This window comes from Symphodus melops (genome assembly GCF_947650265.1).
Source record: "Symphodus melops genome assembly, chromosome: 23".
Classification (NCBI taxonomy): Eukaryota; Metazoa; Chordata; class Actinopteri; order Labriformes; family Labridae; genus Symphodus; species Symphodus melops.
This window is the reverse complement of record NC_136713.1, coordinates 1,134,228-1,153,501: the sequence shown is the minus strand read 5'-3', so window position 1 is coordinate 1,153,501 and position 19,274 is coordinate 1,134,228. Positions and strand designations below refer to the sequence as shown.

Genomic DNA, 19,274 nt, shown 5'->3' with positions numbered 1-19,274 from the left:
GTCTGTGTCATGAGATTTCTGAACAGCTTTAATAAAGTATCTAATCAGACTCTTCCAACCCAATGTTCTCCATGAGATGGAGCTTATGATCTTCCACTCAAACTCACAGTATTTTCCCAAAAGCTTCTTCACAGATGTGGAAGTTAGTTTCCTTTTCCCATTTGTGTTTGATGTAGGTGGTATGTTCTCTGTGTTCCTCTTGTAGCCCTCTATACAACCTGCAAATGATTTGAATCCCAGAGTCCCCTCTATAGGCAGCTATGAAAACTTGTATGAGATTATTGTCAAAGACTTTTTAAGCCTTGAGAAACTCCCGTTAAGGCTCGTGCACGCGCATTTTTAATTAAATCGTTTTTCATCATTTTTGGAATTATTCCTTTTCCCACCATTGACTCTTAAACGATCTCGTTATCTGAACTAACTGAATTGGCCATTTCAGTTAGCAGGAAGTTAACGATCGTTCATCAACAGAAATACTTTTGGATAAATCTCAGAGCTCTCCGGGAGGCCGTTGGACACTCAGGACGCGACCCAATTGCACAGTAGAACCGACTCCGACCTGAATTGTCAAAGCAGTTCTGGACCGCAGAATTCTTCGGTCCCTCTAAGGCGGATTCGTTGATTCTACAACAAAGTAAGACGCATTCAACAGCTGGTCAAACCTGCAGAGGGTCGTGTCACATCGTGTCCTTTTTACTTCCCACAGTTCAGTTTATCCTTTAATCTAAAGTTTTCCTCTGTTCACTCCACTTTTTGTCCCGAACTAAACTATCATGTTTATCAGACAAACGTTAAACCACAATACCATACTCAAGTCGTCATAATAACATTTATCATTTCTGGTGTTCACCTTCATCAAATATATCAGTCACATAAATACAAGAACACGTGTTTTAATCATTGGATGTGTAAAACGTTGCTTTGCGTTTCAGTGACTGCAGGTTGGTTGTCATTGGCTTCAAGTTGCATCAGCCTGGTCATCACTCTTCTTCCAATCGTGTTTAACTCCGACGCCTCCATCTGAAGTTCCCCCAAGTGCCTGTAAAAGAGCAATTTCACATGATTGGAAAAATGGAGGAGTTAATATTACTGTTCCGACAAATAACACACACCCAATCAACGTTCAATGAGTAGAATGTGTTTATACATAAAGTTCTCCAATAACAAATGCTTTTGTTTTCTAGGATGGGAGTTTACTTTTGAAACAGGCAACAAAACAATGTGCCAAAGTCATTTGTTAAGACCTTACCTGCTCTTTTGTTAACAGACAAATAGGAAGCTTTTGTAAAGTGTCTCGAGATAAAATCTGTTGTGAATTGATAAATAAAGATTGATTGATTGATTGATAAAGCAATGTGTGTGTGTGTTATCTATAAATGAAGCCAACATCCCTACCTGAGTGTCATGCCTCGAGTGAGGTTTGCGCTGACTGGAGCTTTCCATGTCAAGAACTCTGCTCTGATTATCTCTGGTGATAGTCGAACACTGGAGCCTTTATACCTACAAACAAACACACAGAATATGAGCATCAAATCAGATACAACTCGAAATTCATCCCCAAAAAAAAAAAGTTGAATGTGCTCACGTTTGGTCCGTTAGCTGAGAAAGCTCAACAGGAGGTCCACTTAAAGGAGCAGGTGAATCTGTGCAGAGTATATCTGCACTGTAGCCCAAAGACCTGTGTAGATAGATAGATAGATAGATAGATACTTTATTGATCCCGAGGGAAATTCAAGTGTAGAAAACACAGATGTTTCTCCTGATGAGCCCAATGACTGCTTCAGCTTTGAATCAGATTGAAGGCAGACAATCCTTTAGTTCAAGATTCTTCTAGTAGCCACAGGGTTTTCTTTTTTGGAGGTATCTGCATATAGCTTATAGTTATATATTATATTTATACTCTATTACTACACTATAGTTCTGTTACGTCTGTTCATTACATGTATGTATCATGTCTGATCACATCTTAGTCCGATCACTGTCCACTTATATCTTTTTCTGCACTACAGTTCTGTTTATACAGACAGTCTACTGCATGTTTACATCACATACACCTGTTCACATGTCTGCTTTCATCTGACACATGCACGTCTTTCTACATCTCACGTCGACGCTGTGTCTCTGTGTCTGACTGTGACTTGTGTGTTTTTAACTCGTGCTAACATCCAGACACTTTCCTCTCTTCTGCTCTTCGTATCTAACTCTGTGACTGGATTCTAACCTGTACTAACACACTAACATCCTGACACTTATTCTAACCTGTACTAACACACTAACATCCTGACACTTATTCTAACCTGTACTAACACACTAACATCCTGACACTTATTCTAACCTGTACTAACACACTAACATCCTGACACTTATTCTAACCTGTACTAACACACACTAACATCCTGACACTTATTCTAACCTGTACTAACACACACTAACATCCTGACACTTATTCTAACCTGTACTAACACACTAACATCCTGACACTTATTCTAACCTGTACTAACACACACTAACATCCTGACACTTATTCTAACCTGTACTAACACACACTAACATCCTGACACTTATTCTAACCTGTACTAACACACTAACATCCTGACACTTATTCTAACCTGTACTAACACACACTAACATCCTGACACTTATTCTAACCTGTACTAACACACTAACATCCTGACACTTATTCTAACCTGTACTAACACACTAACATCCTGACACTTATTCTAACCTGTACTAACACACTAACATCCTGACACTTATTCTAACCTGTACTAACACACTAACATCCTGACACTTATTCTTCTTTTACACTTTATTCTTGTTGATTGGTTAAATGTTTTAGTATAGTTACACTGTCGTTATTTGCTGCTCTGTGTGCCCTGAATTGCCCCCGGTGGACAAATAAAGTTTTTTTGAATTGAATTGAATTGAATTAATTAAGAAATGTCAACAAGTAATAATGCACCAGGATGTATATGCAGACACACCAGGAAGACTGTCTTGTCTTCTGCACATTCGGTGAGGAAATAACCCTCCATGCCAGCAGGCTCTCTGTCGTCAGAATACAAGAAGACCATTGTCGTGCGTCTAATAGCACTTCTTATCAAAATTAATGTCTGATGAAAAAAAATATCACTGGTGTTGTCAGCCCTTGGTTTTTTAGTGGGAAAAGAAAAGTAGAGAGCAAATAATGAGAAGCCAGATACTCGAGCGGCAGTATCCAAACTGCTCAATAAAACCTTTTGAACAGCCAATCAGAGAGATTCCTCTCACCGACACACATTCAAACGTTGAAAAAAGACACCGCCAATAATATGGTGACCAATCTCCATCACTCAGGAAAGTGGAAAATGGAAAGGAGACAACAGGGTGAGAGGCAGAGCAGCACAGTTAGCGATCATGTCAGATAAAATACACTGTGCAAACAGATATGTATTTATAAATGTTTGTTATGTTCTGTGTGTTAAAGAGATCACTGATCATCATTGAGTTCTTGTTTACCTCCGCAGGGTCCAGTCACAAGACCAGGCTGATTGGACAAACAGTTCAAGGAGACTTGAGGAAAAGTCTTAATTTTCCTGTGCCCTGGACTTGCTACCTGTTGTTGGTTAAAAAAAAAAAAAAAAAAAAGGAGAAGTCATATCTGCATCGGTAGCTAGTTTTACCGTTTCCAGCATTAAAATGCTTCAAGGTGGGACAATCTATGAAACAAAATTAAAATGGTATTATAAAAACATGGTTCATGTTTCGGATGAAAGAGTCAATCAATACAAAGAAAGTCAAAGGCTGATGAATAGAAGTTTGTGAAGCATTAAAGGTGACATGTGCGAAACAATGTCCCTTCGTGACATCACAAAGGGCAGTAGCCCCTCCCCCAGGTGGGTGACACTCCCACAGAACAGTTTGTTCTGCCCTCCTTGTCTGGCTTCTCACCGTAAACAATACAACGTGGATCGATAGAACACCAAAGCCATAAACAATACAACGTGGATCGATAGAACACCAAAGCCATAAACAATACAACGTGGATCGATAGAACACCAAAGCCACATCCCTTTAAAGAGAGGGGCGTGGTCAGACGCAGTGTGTTTACATTTAAACTACAGCTTGTTCTGAGCAGGGCTGATCTAGAGGGGTGGAGCAGGAGCTGGAAACTTTCCAGACGTGTTTTGGGGACCTCTGAGATAAATCACTCGGGGACAGCTGTGGCTCAGTTGGTAGAGTCGTCGTCCCTCAATCAGAAAGTTGAGGGTTCGATCCCCAGCAAGCAACACGTCCGTGCAAAATGTGTCCTTGGGCAAGATGCTTAAATTGCTCAAACACCCCTGACACAGCGTATGAATGTGTGTGAATGGAGTTAGTTACTGGATGGGCCACATAACCAGCCATCAGTGTGAATGGGTAGGTGTGATCTGTGGTGTAAAAGTGCTTTGAGTAGCACTTTTCTAGAAGACTAGCAAAGCGCTATACAAGCTCAAGTCCATTTAGCATTTACTATGCCAACATGTAACACGAGGGGAAAGGCCATGTATGTTATTACCATGTTCTTGTTTTTCTGGGAGCTCCTGAGCTCTCTTAGGTTCCTCAGGACTGTCGGTAAGGATGACCAAACAACCAATCTGTCCCCCCCCCATCCTTCTTATTCCATCTCCCCCAATCCCGTTTTCAAGCCAGTTTAGCTGTTCTATCATCAGTCCAGATCTGCTGAAGATTTCTGCCTGTTAAAGGGAAGTTTTTTTCTTGCTCCACCTTTCACACTATGACGGATTAAGCTGATAGGTTTACCTGCTTTTCTTTAAACATAACAACGAGCTTTTTACCTGCTGTTGTAAAACAGGTTGGGTCCACTGAGACAAAACGTTGTCTTCAAACACCGTCGTTCCGAGTCATTGTTGCAGTAAAGTAAGCACGTGTCGGCTGATCAATCAATCTTTATTTTCATAGCGATAAGAATAAAGATTGATTGATTAATGCTGGTAATATTTTTTTTTTTATTATAATAAATTACCTGGTGATCCAGAAGCGTCTTCGGAGCGCGTGAGGTTTGTGTCCTAACGTCACAGATGTTGCTCTCAGGTGTTGTATACCTGCACAAACAAAGCCCTTTCTTTCTTTTGATCTGGTCACACTTAGTGATCCTTTTATACTGTCCTGCTTATTGATCTATGTTCTGGCTGTTATTTTGGGACAGAACTCAACAGTATGGGTTGTTGTATTTTAGTTACCTGGGCACAGGGCAGAGATGGAAATGAAGGTCACTCTCAAGGTATTTTGGGGTTGTTTTGTAATTCTGCAGGCCTGGAGCTGGATTCTTAGGCAAAGACAGAAAATGAGTCAAAAACAAACTGCTTGGATACCACCTTAAAAAAGAAGTACCCCACGTAGAAACATAAATAATTATTTTTCAGACTTAAAGGGGACATGTATTTACAAAGACTCTGAGTGGATGTGCTTGAAAAGGTCTGAATAGAGCTTCAGGGATGCTGAAGGTGAGACTGTGATCCTCCCGTGTGGCCACGTCCTCCTCTTCCTGGTCATTCCCCTGTCGACGCTCTGCTGTGGGAGATTGCGTTTGATTGTCATTGGGCACCAACTCGTTCTAAAAAGTTGAAAACAAAGTGGAAAAAAAAGAGGAATAATGAAAATGAGATTGAATAACTGAACGAAGATATATGAAGAATGAAAACATGTGTTCTTATTTTTGTTGTGTCTTTCACTCTGCAATGTTACCAGAGCTCCAGTGCGAAGTTGTCTGTCCAAAATAGTGGGAATATAAGAATGAAATGCCTCCAACGCTGACACAGGGTGGTAGCCCATGAGCCTGTAGTGTTGAGGTGCCTAGGGTTGAAAAACAACACCAATAATCTATAACTGGCACCGTGTGTTTATAATGGGTACAGTCCAATTTTAAAATATTGGAGAGAGCCATCTCCTCCCTAAAGTCGATGTTCTGAAGCTTCACTATTTATCCAGCTCTGCATCTGTCTCCAAAGCTTTCTTTGTTCTTTCATCATTTTCCATATGCATCTCCTCGTTTTTCCTCGTCTCCTAGTTCTTCTTCTGCTAATTAGAAAAAGGCTGAGGCTGTTTAGGACGGGCATCGCTACAACATCTGGTGGTTTGCTGTTTGCCTGGCAGTCTGAAACAGCCATGTGGAGGTGGCTTTAAGCCGCAGATTCTCTGGTGAAAACAAACTTACAGTATATGACCGACTTCATGACCCATTCACAGATTCACTGTGTGAACTTATACTGACTGTTACAATCTTTAAAAGAAGCCAGCATCGCACGTTTCCTTTATTGGTCATGATATAGTAAGGTCATTTTATTATTTACATATTGGTCCTTTAACTTTTAAAATCAAAAGAACAAAGACACAGATAATAGCGATGGCTAACACAGCTTACCTTGAAGATTGATAACTACTGACATCTATCTGTCACAAAAAAAGGTTTGGACCACCAATTAAATTTTTTTGCTTATATGTAACAATTTAAGTATTATGACATATTTTTTTTCATTTTAACATGTTGCACATAAAAGCTTCAAATAAAATTTGAAAGAAAATGCAAATCGAAAAATGTGGTAGAAAAATGAAAAAGGAGAATGTCGCACGGTTGAATAAATGTACTCTATTACTTTTGATCACTGCTGCTCAGTGCTGATCTGATTCTTATGTGTGATCGACCTACTTGAAGGTTGAAGAAAGGAATCTGTGTCGTCACATTCCTGTCAGTAGTATCCACAGGCAGTGTGTCCAAATGACTGTGAGCCTGGAAGACAAATAATAATTATCTTTCAACAACAAGGAAATTCAAAGAGCTTCACAAAAGACATCAAAGAGCATCATGAAAGAGGACAGAAAAGAAACATTAAAAGATGCAATTTAAAAATGAATGAAATTATTCAAACTGAAAATATGTTCAAGTAAAAATAATTGAAATAAAATTGATTTAAGGAGACAAATTAAAATAATTAAAAGTTACAGTGCAGAGTGAAAGATCAACATCTTTATGAACATGATTTAGTTTAAAGACAGCTGTCAGCAGGTTTGTCTTTAACCTGGATTTAAAAGAGCTGAGAGAAAACTCAGCTGACCTGCAGCTGAGTTTGTTCCAGATAAAAGCAGCTAGAAGCTGACGACACGTTTGGTTCTGACTCTGGGGACAGACAGCAACCTTTACCAGATGACCTGAGCTGTCTGGATGGTTCCTAGTTAATCAGCCGTATTCTGGCAGTAAACCATTAAGCGCTTTATAAAGCAGCAGCAGGATTTTAAAATCTGTTCTCTGACAGATGGGCAGCCGGTGTAAACACCTCAGAACTTGACTGATGTGATCTATTTTCTGTGTTTTGATGAGGACTCTATTACCAACACATGGCATTATAAGTTATGGATCAAAGAGTGTTTTTAGTGGATAGACTAGGATGCAAAGAAATATGGTTTATATGCAAAGAAGAGGTCAAACAAAGGCTGAATTTTATGTAATTTAACACAGTATATGTGGAGAATTATTCTCTGCAGAGCTGCTTTAGTCATTCCAGGTTGGTGTCAGTTATATAAAACTCACCAGCAGATCAGTGTCATTACTAAAAGTGGGATAAGAAAACGGGAAGACTCTGGCAGGCAAGATTCTCTGATCACAAGTCGTCCGGCAATCTGAAAAAGCTGTGACACAAAAAATACAGATGAAACGTGAACAGATCGTGTGTCGTTAGGTCTCAGTGAAACATGGCTGACAAACACACACACAGGATGTTCTAAGAAGGGCATCTTCAAGAGGGTCTTTCTCAAGACCCTGTCGTTTAATGGGAGAAGTGATCACCCACAGAGTAGTAGTAGTGAGACTGTGTGTGTGTGTGTGCGTGTCTGATGACGTGTGTGTGTGGAGCTCCCGCTGTGCCGTGCTCTCTCGTGCTGTAAATCCACAGACTGGGATACCAATATTACGTCATTATGGAATCAATATGAACGTCGTCAGGTATATTGAATGAAAAGAGCCAATGAGCCAAAGCATTTTTTACTCAGACATTGAAATTACTTGTGAATGAGGAGGTCACAGGACAATCAACACTTTTCTTCAGGCCTTCTGACAGTTTTTTCAAACAGGTTAGTCGATGATTCATCCGACATCTGATCACGACCTGGAAGAGACAGAAGAGAACATTGTACTTTGTATTGACCGTTCACATGAAGCTAGTCACAGATATTCAGAGGCAAGTGTGGCACTAAGTAATAAAAGAGTATAAAATTGAACTGTGTGTACGGGTACATACAGCATCATTGTTTATGCTCATTCTTTTATGTATGAGGAAAGAAGGAAGAAATATCATCTCATTGTTTTACAGTGGAGCGAACACAAGCTCCAGGAGTCAGCAGCCATTTGATTTATGATGATCACATCAAGCTTCACTCTACAAGCTTGATTGTTGTTGTTTTTAATGCATTGTCAGAAAAGTTGTTTGCTGAATTAAAAACAGGCAAACAAGCCACACTCAAAGTCTCTTATCCAAACAATGAGATTCCAGAGGGTTCCTACCCAAGCAGCTCAATTACTTTTATTTTAATTACCACTAGGAGAGATATTATGTTGTTGTTTTTTACTCCACTCTAAATGTAAATTGGGCCCGACATTGGAAGACTTCCACATGGATAAAGTGAGGAAATGGGGCTGTACAAACACTTGTATTCCCCTGACAGAAGATGGAAGTTTATCTATTTTTGGGGTTTCAAAGGGGTGGAAAGTTTCCAGTAAATCAATCAATCAATCGATCTTTATTTGTATAGCATCAATTCATAACAGACACTTTACAAGAAGCAGGTAAAGGACCTTACTGTTTGTCTGTGAACATTAACAAAAGAGCAGGTAACAAGACCATGCTCGTCGTTCTGTTTACAAAAATGTCCACTACATTTAAAAAAACACTTTCCATGGGAAGTTAGGATTGGGAATGTTTTAAATATATTACAAATCGGAAACTTTAAATGTGAATTTTTGGAAATTAACTGGAAATTGAGGGTAATTTAATTGAACTGTATCAAATCAAAGCATAAATATAATTGTTTTGTCCAAAGCAGACGTCCATGGGAAATAATACAATAAAAATAGAAAATCAAATTTTTAAAATAAATGTCCCCATTATATGATCAAAACGTACGTCCCTTTATACACGGGCGTGTGGCTTCAACAGGCTTCATCTGTGCATGTGAAGGAGGAGCGCACAGTGCATCTACACGCACTGAGATACAAGTCTTGTCTCAGTGACATCACAGTATTTGGACGTGTTTACCTTGCGTGCTGCCTGCTGAAACAGCGTGAGGGCTCTTTGTCTTTGCTGAGAAGCGTGGCAAAGCTGCAGAGACCGGGCTCCATCAAAGGCCTTGAAAAGGTTGAAAGGACAGTTACAGCTTAACATTGACCTGTTGAAATGAAAAAGCACCACAAGCTGGATGTTTTTGTGGTTGAGCAGCTGAAGAGTGAGCAGTACATGTTGGTGTGTTTGCAGGGAAAATGCTGTTTCTTAAAGCAACTGAGGACTCGAGTGTGCAAACTGAAACTTGCTGCTTTCATGAACACAACTTGCAGTGTGAATAATAATAAGCCTCTCTTACGATGCATTCACTTCGTGCGACCTCTTTCTCCTCTGTTATCTGCCTCCTTCTGTCCTCTGAAACTGGGTCGTCACCGAGGCGGACTTGCCTGGAAAAAAACCCCCCCGAACTTATACTTATTCAATTCTTGTCCTAAAATGTATAGACAATGTATTTCACAATAGGAACAAGCTCAATACAGAGATTAATAGAAAAGCAAGCATTGAAAAAAACACACAGAGAAAATGTTATTTCCCATAAAAGCATTTTCTTTTGTTTCTTTTCGTTTCTTAAAGATCACAAGAAACAAATTTGAATCATTTCAAAATCTGCAAAATCCTTTGTGATGTGTTTTCCTTGTGTGAGTAATAGGGGTGCAATCACCCTGAGGTGTTTGTACTTTAATCATTGTTTTGCAGTTCAGTGGATCATCAGGCCTGAAGAAGATCCTTTGGGTGGAAACATCATCCTTCATGCAGCTTTTAAGGAGCTGAACACACCTGTGCAGACCTTTGTTTTCCACCTGTCTGCAATTCACTCAGATACGCGAACAGTTGGTTTTTTTCTGTTCATGCCTTTTATTGCAAAACATTCAGATTGAAACAGTGACCTGCTTCGGTTGAACTGGTTACTCTAATTTCAGGGCGCCCACTAGATGTCACTGTTTCCCTGCGAATGAAACCCCAAAGCTTCAAACGAGGCTTCAGATGCACAACCCGACAAAGCCGTTCAGCTGTTTGTGTATTTCTGTTCAGACTGACAATCATTGTTGTGCTGAACCAGTCTCATCAGAGAGGGATCACAGCTTCGTCTGCATCATCGTGGATCATATATGACTACTTTGTAAAAATGAATCCCAATACTAATGTCCCTCCCCTCTAACATACAGAGACTTCTTTTTCTTGCTCCAGTCAAACAACCTCAGTAGCTGCATGCAGGGTCCTTCTCTTATGAATCGCTCCCAATAATAATCAAGGCATCAAGTCTTTTGTCCTCCCTCACCCACGTTGATTTTCACAGGAAACTCCAACCACGCGACGGGACAGAAACGTGCTAAACGACAGTACGTACCATTTGATTTGGTTAGCTTGCAAGTCCTTCACGTTCTGTTCGACCTTTTTTTTGAAGAGCGTCTCCTTTATCTTCCTCTTTTGCAGACCATTCATGCTGCCACAGTCTGCTGAAGTGAAGGTGGAAACAAGCAAGCATCATTTGTACCTGAAATGCTTTTTTAACTCGATGGCCTGAATTAAAGAAATAAATACGACACACCTGAATAAGACACCAGGACTGATGATCAATAAAGTCAAATAAAGTGTATTTGATGTCATTTACCTCCCCTCAGGTCTTTAGAACTGGCTTTACTGACGTCTTTTATCAGCATCTTTGCCACGCCTGCATGGGTCCACACATCGACTGGAGGCTTTATTTCAGGATGAACACAAACCAGGTTTTTTCACCATCTTGACACCAAACTTCCACGTCAGCTTTTGAATGAAATTGTGAGCACATACACTTCTGTACCTTTGCTTTTTCACCCTCCTTGGTCTTCCTGTATTTGACTTGACATCGAGACACTTGGGTTGCAGGTAACAGTCGATTATACGCTGCAGACACTGCTTCTCCATCAGCTGGCATTCCTCCACGCTCACTAGCAAATCACATGAACAACAAAAGAAAAACTGATGATGAAATGTGCTCAAACTTTGATCGAATTATTTAGACTTTGATAAACCTCATAAATCCCTGAGAGTTTTACACACACGAATCACACACACGCAACACACACTGACAAGTGGCAGGAAGAAAGACAAGACAAGAAACACTGGAGACAGACAGAGAAGGAGAAAATGTAACAACAACTACACACTAAAACACAATGATAAGAAATTACAAAATAAAACAGGAAACAGTGAAGGCTAAATCAGAAAACAATAAAATAAAAGTAACACAAAAAGACAAAAACGTAACAAGAGTGAACCATGACATTGACAGTGTAACTCTTCCTGGAACCAGGGAATGTATTTGTTGGTCCAAATATATTTGAAAGACAGCAAAAGGCTTTTTCTTTTCTTTTTTCCAGAGCACCAGCTTCTTTTTTCAATTGTTTTCATTGAGGAGAGAGCGTTCGCAGAAAGCGGCCGCCCGGAGAAAAGGTGCAGAGCCAAGCGTCTATTGAAAGTCTTTCAACCTTATAGAGAGGCGCTGTTATTCCCTGGAGTTTTGCCGCCTACAGGGGATGTATCTCGTACCCACATCCTCTTTGCTCGGGTCAAAATCTCAAATAAAAGGTGGAGTAAAAAGTAAGGGAGTAATGTTGGTCATACAGGTCCAAAAAAAAAAAATCCAGATTACATAATTTACACAAATTATTACATAGATAATGAATCCTCAAGGTTATCTGTTGCATTTTTAGAGATACTTTAAAGCCTTGTTTCTTGTTTCACAAAGTAAATAGACAAATGTGACACGGTTGAGAAACAAACACTCAGACAAAGACAGTTGTGTGCAAAGATATGATGTCGTGAGTTTTCCAGACTCACTTCTTATAGCTGTATAAGAATGAAACATATGAATACAAAATATATTCATCAGACTTAAAATAAACCTGTAGCACACAAGAGACTCTAACACTGACTGATCAGTCTGCAGAAGGTATCTCTTCATCTGTCACTGGAAAATGTCATCTTTTATTTTTCACTGGACGGACGATCTGGTGCATTTTAAAACGATAAAGATACTCAATTTGTCCAATGACCTGGGGGCGCGGTGAGGGGCGGAGCTCCCGGTGATGGTGCATAGGTAGGGTTTGGTGTTGAACTGTGAGATGATCAGCTGGATGGTGACTTGAGAAGTCTGGTATTGGACAGGACTGAAGGTCACAATAATCTTCACTTCACCATGAGCTGGTATCACACCTGGAAGAGTGAGGGCATGACTTATGTGTGCACACATTTGATCTACACCTGGGTCAGTGATTCCAGAATTGGAATCCAGGTGAAGGAGAAAAGACAGGCTCATTAACGTGATCAGCGCGAGCCAAAACTGTCCAAACGTCCCCAAAGTCCACTGTGCAGGCGATGTCCTCCAAACTGTCAAAAGACACCTGAAGAACAGCCGCTAAGCATTGCAATCAATGTTTATGTCATGGTTTGGTTTTTGTTCTGTATTTAATCCTGTTTTAGTTCATTATTTCCCTCGTGTTCGGTGTATGTATGTTCCTAGTGTGTTTACTTTAGTCCTTCGTGTGTTTCCTTGTGTTCTTCTATGTTGCCTGTTAGTTTATTTCCTGTCTTGTGTTTTAAGTCTAGTCTTTAGTGTTTCCTGTTTTATTTTGTAGATCTGGTTTTGATGGTGTCAGTGTTGGGTTTTACTTTGTACTTGTCTTCAGTGTTCTGGTCTTGTGTTCTTTGTTCCTTGTGTTTCCCGCCTTTCTGATGACCCTGATGTTCCTCACCTGTCTCGTTAGTCTCACCTGCGTCTGATTACTCCTTGTCTATTTAGTCTCTGTGTTTGCCTCAGTTTCTTGTTGGTTCATTGTCATTGTCTTGTCTTTGTCAGATGTCAGTTGTCGTGGCCTGTTGTTTCCTCTCCCTGCTCCCTGTGTTTCTTCTCGTCGTGATTTTTGGATTTTGGATTTTTCCTTGTAAGTTTTTGTTTCATCTTTTGTTAATAAATTAGTTTATTCTGCACATGGGTCCTCCTCTCCTGTTTCCTACCCCGGATCGTGACAGTTTACATTGCGAGTGACCTGGGATTCCAAAGGCACGGACATGGGACTCATTTGGTTTAAAACCACTGATTGGTTATTGTGAATATTCAAATGAGATTCTTGGAACTGTATTTATCTGCATTTTTGATTCATGAAATGGTTTTTTAAAAACTAATGAAATTTTGATTTGCTAAAATTTAGTAAAAGGAAAAGTTTAAAAATTTAGTAGGCCAGTGGAAATTATTATTTTGTGATTTCATGTTCTTATTTTGTGATTGCAAAACCATAAGAGTGCTAAAAAATGTGCATTCTCTGTTTGTTTTGAGGGTTTTCCACCTACTGCAACCTACTGTGATCTACTGTAAACTGCTGCAAACTGCTGCAAACTGTTGCAAACTACTAAGAAGAGAGACTGCAAAAGAAATAAAAGCAGCTAAACGCAAAGAGTGGAGTCCTGTATGCTTCAGTTGGGGGATGTCCTATCAAGTGGGGACAATCTGCACAAACTAGACTTGACAGTGTAGGTTCACACACTTTTTTTTGTACTTATTTACCACTTTCTTTCTCCACTTATATCTACTTTAAGCAACAAGCGAATAGAAACATATTCTTTTCATCTTCTTAAAAATGGAGTCGGCCACACGTCTTGTCCTCATATTATACTGCTCAAAATGTCTTGAGTCCATACCTGTAAGAGGACTGATGGAGAACGCTTCGTTGGGTTGAATGACAAACAGCTGGAACTCAAAGTCAATAGGACAACTGCATTTCAGGGGTATAGCATGTGAGACACTAGAGACAGGTGGACAAGAAAGCATGAGGTTACTTTTTTTTAAATACTGATAGACAGGAAAGTCCTCAGGTAGACAGAAGGTCAGAAAATCTGCCCACTAAAGAGCCCAAGACTCACAGTGTATGGTATAAATACTCACCTTTGTCCAAGTGGTACTTCTGACAGGTGGATGTGAGGGGGGATGTGTAGGTCATCAATGACCGGGTAGGCATGCACTGGAATTAACAGGTTCTCTTCCCCCTTACAAAGAATGAACAAGAATAAGAAAAAGCATCAAAGTGAAGGTGTAAAAAAGGATGAATTACCAGTAACCATGACATCAACTTTTAAGTCCTCCTAAGTGACTACTTTTATTCCTAAGACTCAATAACACGTCACAGGTGGACAAATCTTTGGAGCCAAACCTTGCAAAGAACCCGAACACTGTCATAGAAGTAACGCCACTCGTCGGGACAGAAAGTGACCTTCACCGTGTAGGAAAGACCCGGAATGAGTCGATACTTGAAAAAAAAATAACAACAGTTAGAACACGGCTGAATAGCTGAGTGGTTTTCTGGTCAGCAGTTTGCAATGAAAAGAAGTACCTTTTTTGTATATGATGTTTTGAAGTGCTTCGTTTGTGTGGGAATGATTTGAACATCCATGACTTCAGATGAGATGTTCATTATTTTCTGAGAAAAAGAAAAACAGAGAGATTATTTTCCTCCAACCTTGTGCACTCGTGAAAACCCTTTTTGTGATATACTTCCTTCTTAAATCTACAACGTTCAAACGTCAGGTACAGTACATGCTGGCCTCACAGTACCTACAGTAGAGGCCATTGCCTGCATCTTGGTGCACTCTCTCTTTATAGCTGTTACATTCAGCTTTCATGAGAAATGAATGCTCCAACTTGGAAAACCATCACACTGAGTCAATCAAAACTCTTCTTACTAATCACCTGCGTTTGTATAAGGGCCAGCTTTTTCTTGACAGACTGTGTGGGGGACGGACATAAGCTGGACAAGCCTGATGTGAAGAAGTTGGTGTCAGAGATATAATCTGTCCCATTAACCTAATGCAAGTGTTTTAGCCTTGGAATTACATTTCGATGTTTTTTTGCACTTGAGAAAGTTGATATTACGGGAACCAGATTGGAAGCCTTTGGAGGTCAGATCCCTGCTGTAGAGGGCGAGTGCAACAGCAAGCACTTGAACTATGAGCGAGACATTAGGTCAAAGCTCAATGCATGTTCAGCCATGTTCAATTCTCTGTCAAAAAAAAGATTTAAAACACAAAAGAAAACTCACAGTACATCTACTATGTACTATCTGAATTTGAAAGTGAGTGGGGGAAAAAAAAAAAAGGATTTCCTCACCAGTATCTTTACGTAATCCTTCCCCAGCTCAAACCCGCTGAAGTGAAGCTCGGAGGGGTCTGCTTGGATCACGCTGTTGCTTTTCAGTTGGGCAAAGAGTTCTGCATCGGGGGAAATAAAATACTAAATGGAAAGAAGAAAATAGCCTTGGCTTTTTTTAAGTACTTTTTCATACATTTAAAAAATACTGTTAGCTATTTTTGAGCAATTTTTCAACCACAAGAACAAAAAAATAACCAAGAAGAAAGTATGCACTGCAACTTCGAGGAAGGTTTTTGATGTCTGGTTTATACTTGATTCCAGCAGAGGATTGGGGATGTTGGATGGACTCCTACTCTCCTCCACCAGCTGGCTCAGAGGCATCATGGGAGTCACCCTCTGGAGAGACTTATGGAGCATCTGCGGCTCGGAGAGGAGCGTGTCCATCCTGGCTATAGGGTCAGCTGAGCTCTGAATCCCTAAAGAGAGAAATGTAAGAGGGATTTAGGACAGTCAAGGACATAGTGTTGTGTTGGGAAGCATCATAATATCTTCAATATTGATCAATATTGTTAAATTTGGCTACTATCAAATATTCATGTGTAAAATTAAATAAACCTTTCTATAAACATTTCAGAAAATCGAACTTTAGAACTTACTCAAGATTTTTTTTTCAGATAAAACCGCCATATCCGGTCATTTTTGTTCAGTTAATTCCCGTTTTTGTTGTGAAAGCGCCCCACTTACCAAACACCGACGTTGCCATGACACCGACGTTGCCATGACACCGACGTTGACAGCGCTTGAAAGGGGGCGGGACGAGCGAGCCGTGGGGAAACTGCAGAGAACCAATCGCGCGACAGCACAGCCCGGAAGCAGACACGTTTCCTTTCAAAGCAAAGCTAACGACGATTTATAAGTCGGTCTATTTGGCGAAACAGGAGTTTCATTCTGTTTGTGGGCTACACATGCATTGCATATTTGAGTAAGAAGAAATTATATTAGCAAACGTTTAAATGTGCTATCTGTTTCCTTCCTTTTAATCACACGTGAAATAAACCAAAATGCCCTTTCTTTTGAAAGTACTAACAAGAAGTTTTAGTGCTTTCTAGATAAAAACCTTTATCAGATTTCCGTGTAGTTCACTTTACATATCGGCATTCTGATTGGGTCTATTTGATTTTTCAGACGTGTCATACATCTTCTGCATGGCAGGATGCTCGTTTTTTATTGTTATCAGATTGATGTGGGTTCATTTTCTAGAAACAGTCACTCAACCTATCAGAGACAATGAAAAGAGTTGGACTTGTTGGAGTGTTACTCTTAGGCCAGGTAAGAATGAAAAAGTGTTTAATCAAACTATGGAAACTTTTGAGAACCATGCCAGCCTCTCGTCATACTTTAATTGCAGGCAAAGTCATTATTATCAGTTTGTCATCCTCATGTCAATCTGGTGAAAGAAGAGGAGAAATGCATGAACGATGCGCAGCTGACTAAGTCACAAGAAGTAGGCCTATCAGATGGGTAATATATATATATATATATATATATATATATATATAGTAGCGATTGTAGAGCCAATCGCGGGGATTTCATGCTGCAATGCATTATGGGTGTTCAGGACTTTGGTGTAAACCATGAGTGTTTGGGGTATTGATGTTAATCACCACCTGCTGTTGATAATTTACGGTTTTTATAGTGATAGTGGGGCTCCACAAAGTTCTGTACAGAACATTAAGGCAGTTTTTATCTGTTCTAAATCAAAGTGAGGAGATGATAGTGATGGGGATGCAAATATATTTACATACTAGCACTTACGTAGAAATACATTACATTCGATAAGCTGTTCAGGCAGAACAAAGCGGTCCAGACGAAATGGTAGAGAAGGTGGAATCTATTGAAGAGCAGCTGTAGTAGCAGGAGGGCCGCATAAGCAGTTCAGAGAAGAAGAAAAAGTTTGTCTAAACTTTTTGGAGAACATCATTTTCAATTGTCTAGGAAGCACCGAATCCTGCGACCCCTGGATGGAGCCTAGCCCTACGCCACCATCGCCTGGGTCCTGGGTATTGGGAAAAGGTCCTCACGCTGCATCTCCGGTGGACGAGGGGGCTGGAGTTTGAAGGCAGACATTTTTTATATTTTAGAGAACACATTCCTTTTAAATTAGACAACACAATGTATTTATCACATGTTTTTTTGTATTTTTCGACACAGGTATGTCGATTGTTTCTTTTCTTTTTTTACATAGGTATGTATGTCGTTTTTTTCACTTTTTTCGACATAGGTAAGTATGTCGTTTTGTTAATTGTTTCGACATAGGTATGTATGTCATTCTTTTCACGTTTTCGACATAGGTATGTATGTCGTTCTTTTCACGTTTTCGACATAGGTATGCATGTCGTTTTTTTCACTTCTTTCGACATAGGTATGTATGTTGTTTTTTACGTTTTTCGACATAGGTAAGTATGGCGTTTTTTCACTTTTTTCGACATAGGTATGTATGTCATTTTTTTCACTTTTTTCGACAGAAATGGATGGCGTTTTCTTTTTTTTTCGACATAGGTATGTATGTCGTTCTTTTCACTTTTTTCGACATAGGTATGTATGTCATTTTTTCACTTTTTTCGACATAGGTAAGTATGGCGTTTTTTCACTTTTTTCGACATAGGTATGTATGTGGTTTTTTTATTTTTTCGACATAAGTATGTATGCCGTTTTTTCACTTTTTTCGACATAGGTATGTATGTTGTTTTTTTCACTTTTTCGACATAGGTATGTATGTCGTTTTTTTATTTTTTTCGACACAGGTATGTATGTCGTTTTTTTCACTTTTGCGACATAGGTAAGTATGGCGATTTTTCACTTTTTTCGACATAGGTATGTATGTCATTTTTTTCACTTTTTTTGACAGAAATGGATGGCGTTTTCTTTTTTTTTTCGACATAGGTATGTATGTTGTTTTTTTCACTTTTTCGACATAGGTAAGTATGGCGTTTTTTCACTTTATTCGACATAGGTAAGTATGGCGTTTTTTCTCTTTTTTCGACATAGATATGTATGTCGTTTTTTTCACTTTTTTCGACATAGAAATGAATGGCGTTTTCTTTTTTTTCGACATAGGTATGTATGTCGTTTTTTCACTTTTTCGACATAGGTAAGTATGGCGTTTTTTCACTTTTTTCGACATAGGTATGTATGTCGTTTTTTTCACTTTTTTCGACATAGGTATGTATGTGTTTTTTTTAAGTTTTTCGACATAGGTGTGTATGTCGTTTTTTTCAATTTTTCGACATAGGTATGTATGTTGTTTTTTTCACTTTTTCGACATAGGTAAGTATGGCGTTTTTTCTTTTTTTTCGACATAGGTATGTATGTCGTTTTTTTTAATTTTTTCGACAGAAATGATTGGCGTTTTCTTTTTTTTCGACATAGGTATGTATGTCGTTTTTTCACTTTTTCGACATAGGTAAGTATGGCGTTTTTTCACTTTTTTCGACATAGGTATGTATGTCGTTTTTTTCACTTTTTTCGACATAGAAATGAATGGCGTTTTCTTTTTTTTCGACATAGGTATGTATGTCGTTTTTTCACTTTTTCGACATAGGTAAGTATGGCGTTTTTTCACTTTTTTCGACATAGGTATGTATGTCGTTTTTTTCACTTTTTTCGACATAGGTATGTATGTGTTTTTTTTAAGTTTTTCGACATAGGTATGTATGTCGTTTTTTTCAATTTTTCGACATAGGTATGTATGTTGTTTTTTTTAAGTTTTTCGACATAGGTATGTATGTCGTTTTTTTCAATTTTTCGACATAGGTATGTATGTTGTTTTTTTCACTTTTTCG

General features: G+C 39.2%; 1 protein-coding gene across 7 annotated transcripts; it reads right to left on the bottom strand.

Annotated features, from left to right (window-relative positions):
- Nucleotides 1-877: 877 nt before the first annotated feature.
- On the bottom strand, nucleotides 878-16,227 carry LOC306818946 (cilia- and flagella-associated protein 221-like). 7 transcript variants are annotated; one of them, XM_079336697.1, is made up of 24 exons: nucleotides 16,177-16,227; nucleotides 15,744-15,908; nucleotides 15,451-15,551; nucleotides 14,678-14,764; nucleotides 14,498-14,593; nucleotides 14,233-14,333; nucleotides 13,989-14,092; nucleotides 12,347-12,506; nucleotides 11,113-11,239; nucleotides 10,924-11,011; nucleotides 10,660-10,768; nucleotides 9,610-9,697; nucleotides 9,288-9,377; nucleotides 8,039-8,141; nucleotides 7,568-7,665; nucleotides 6,689-6,769; nucleotides 5,728-5,835; nucleotides 5,429-5,596; nucleotides 5,223-5,308; nucleotides 5,006-5,084; nucleotides 3,499-3,595; nucleotides 1,586-1,678; nucleotides 1,396-1,500; nucleotides 878-1,039 (listed from the first exon to the last, which is right to left on the bottom strand). In XM_079336697.1, exons 1-22 carry the CDS (start codon nucleotides 16,193-16,195, stop codon nucleotides 1,626-1,628), a joined length of 2,208 nt encoding a protein of 735 aa, XP_079192823.1. In that variant the 5' UTR covers nucleotides 16,196-16,227; the 3' UTR covers nucleotides 878-1,039; nucleotides 1,396-1,500; nucleotides 1,586-1,625. The 7 variants fall into 7 exon arrangements, with proteins under 7 accessions (XP_079192823.1, XP_079192818.1, XP_079192820.1 ...); XM_079336692.1 differs by having other exon boundaries at nucleotides 16,089-16,224; XM_079336694.1 differs by having other exon boundaries at nucleotides 10,660-10,765; nucleotides 16,089-16,224.
- Nucleotides 16,228-19,274: the final 3,047 nt, after the last annotated feature.

Excerpts from the sequence above, each read along its gene's own strand:
- LOC306818946 (XM_079336692.1), bottom strand. The coding sequence starts at position 16,119 with ATGGCGGTTTTATCTGAAAAAAAAATCTTGA. Across the intron at positions 14,765-15,450 it reads AGGATTACGTAAAGATACTG|AAAATAATGAACATCTCATC; the intron begins GTGAGGAAATCC and ends TCTTTTTCTCAG. Across the intron at positions 9,378-9,609 it reads TCGCACGAAGTGAATGCATC|GCCTTTGATGGAGCCCGGTC; the intron begins GTAAGAGAGGCT and ends AACCTTTTCAAG.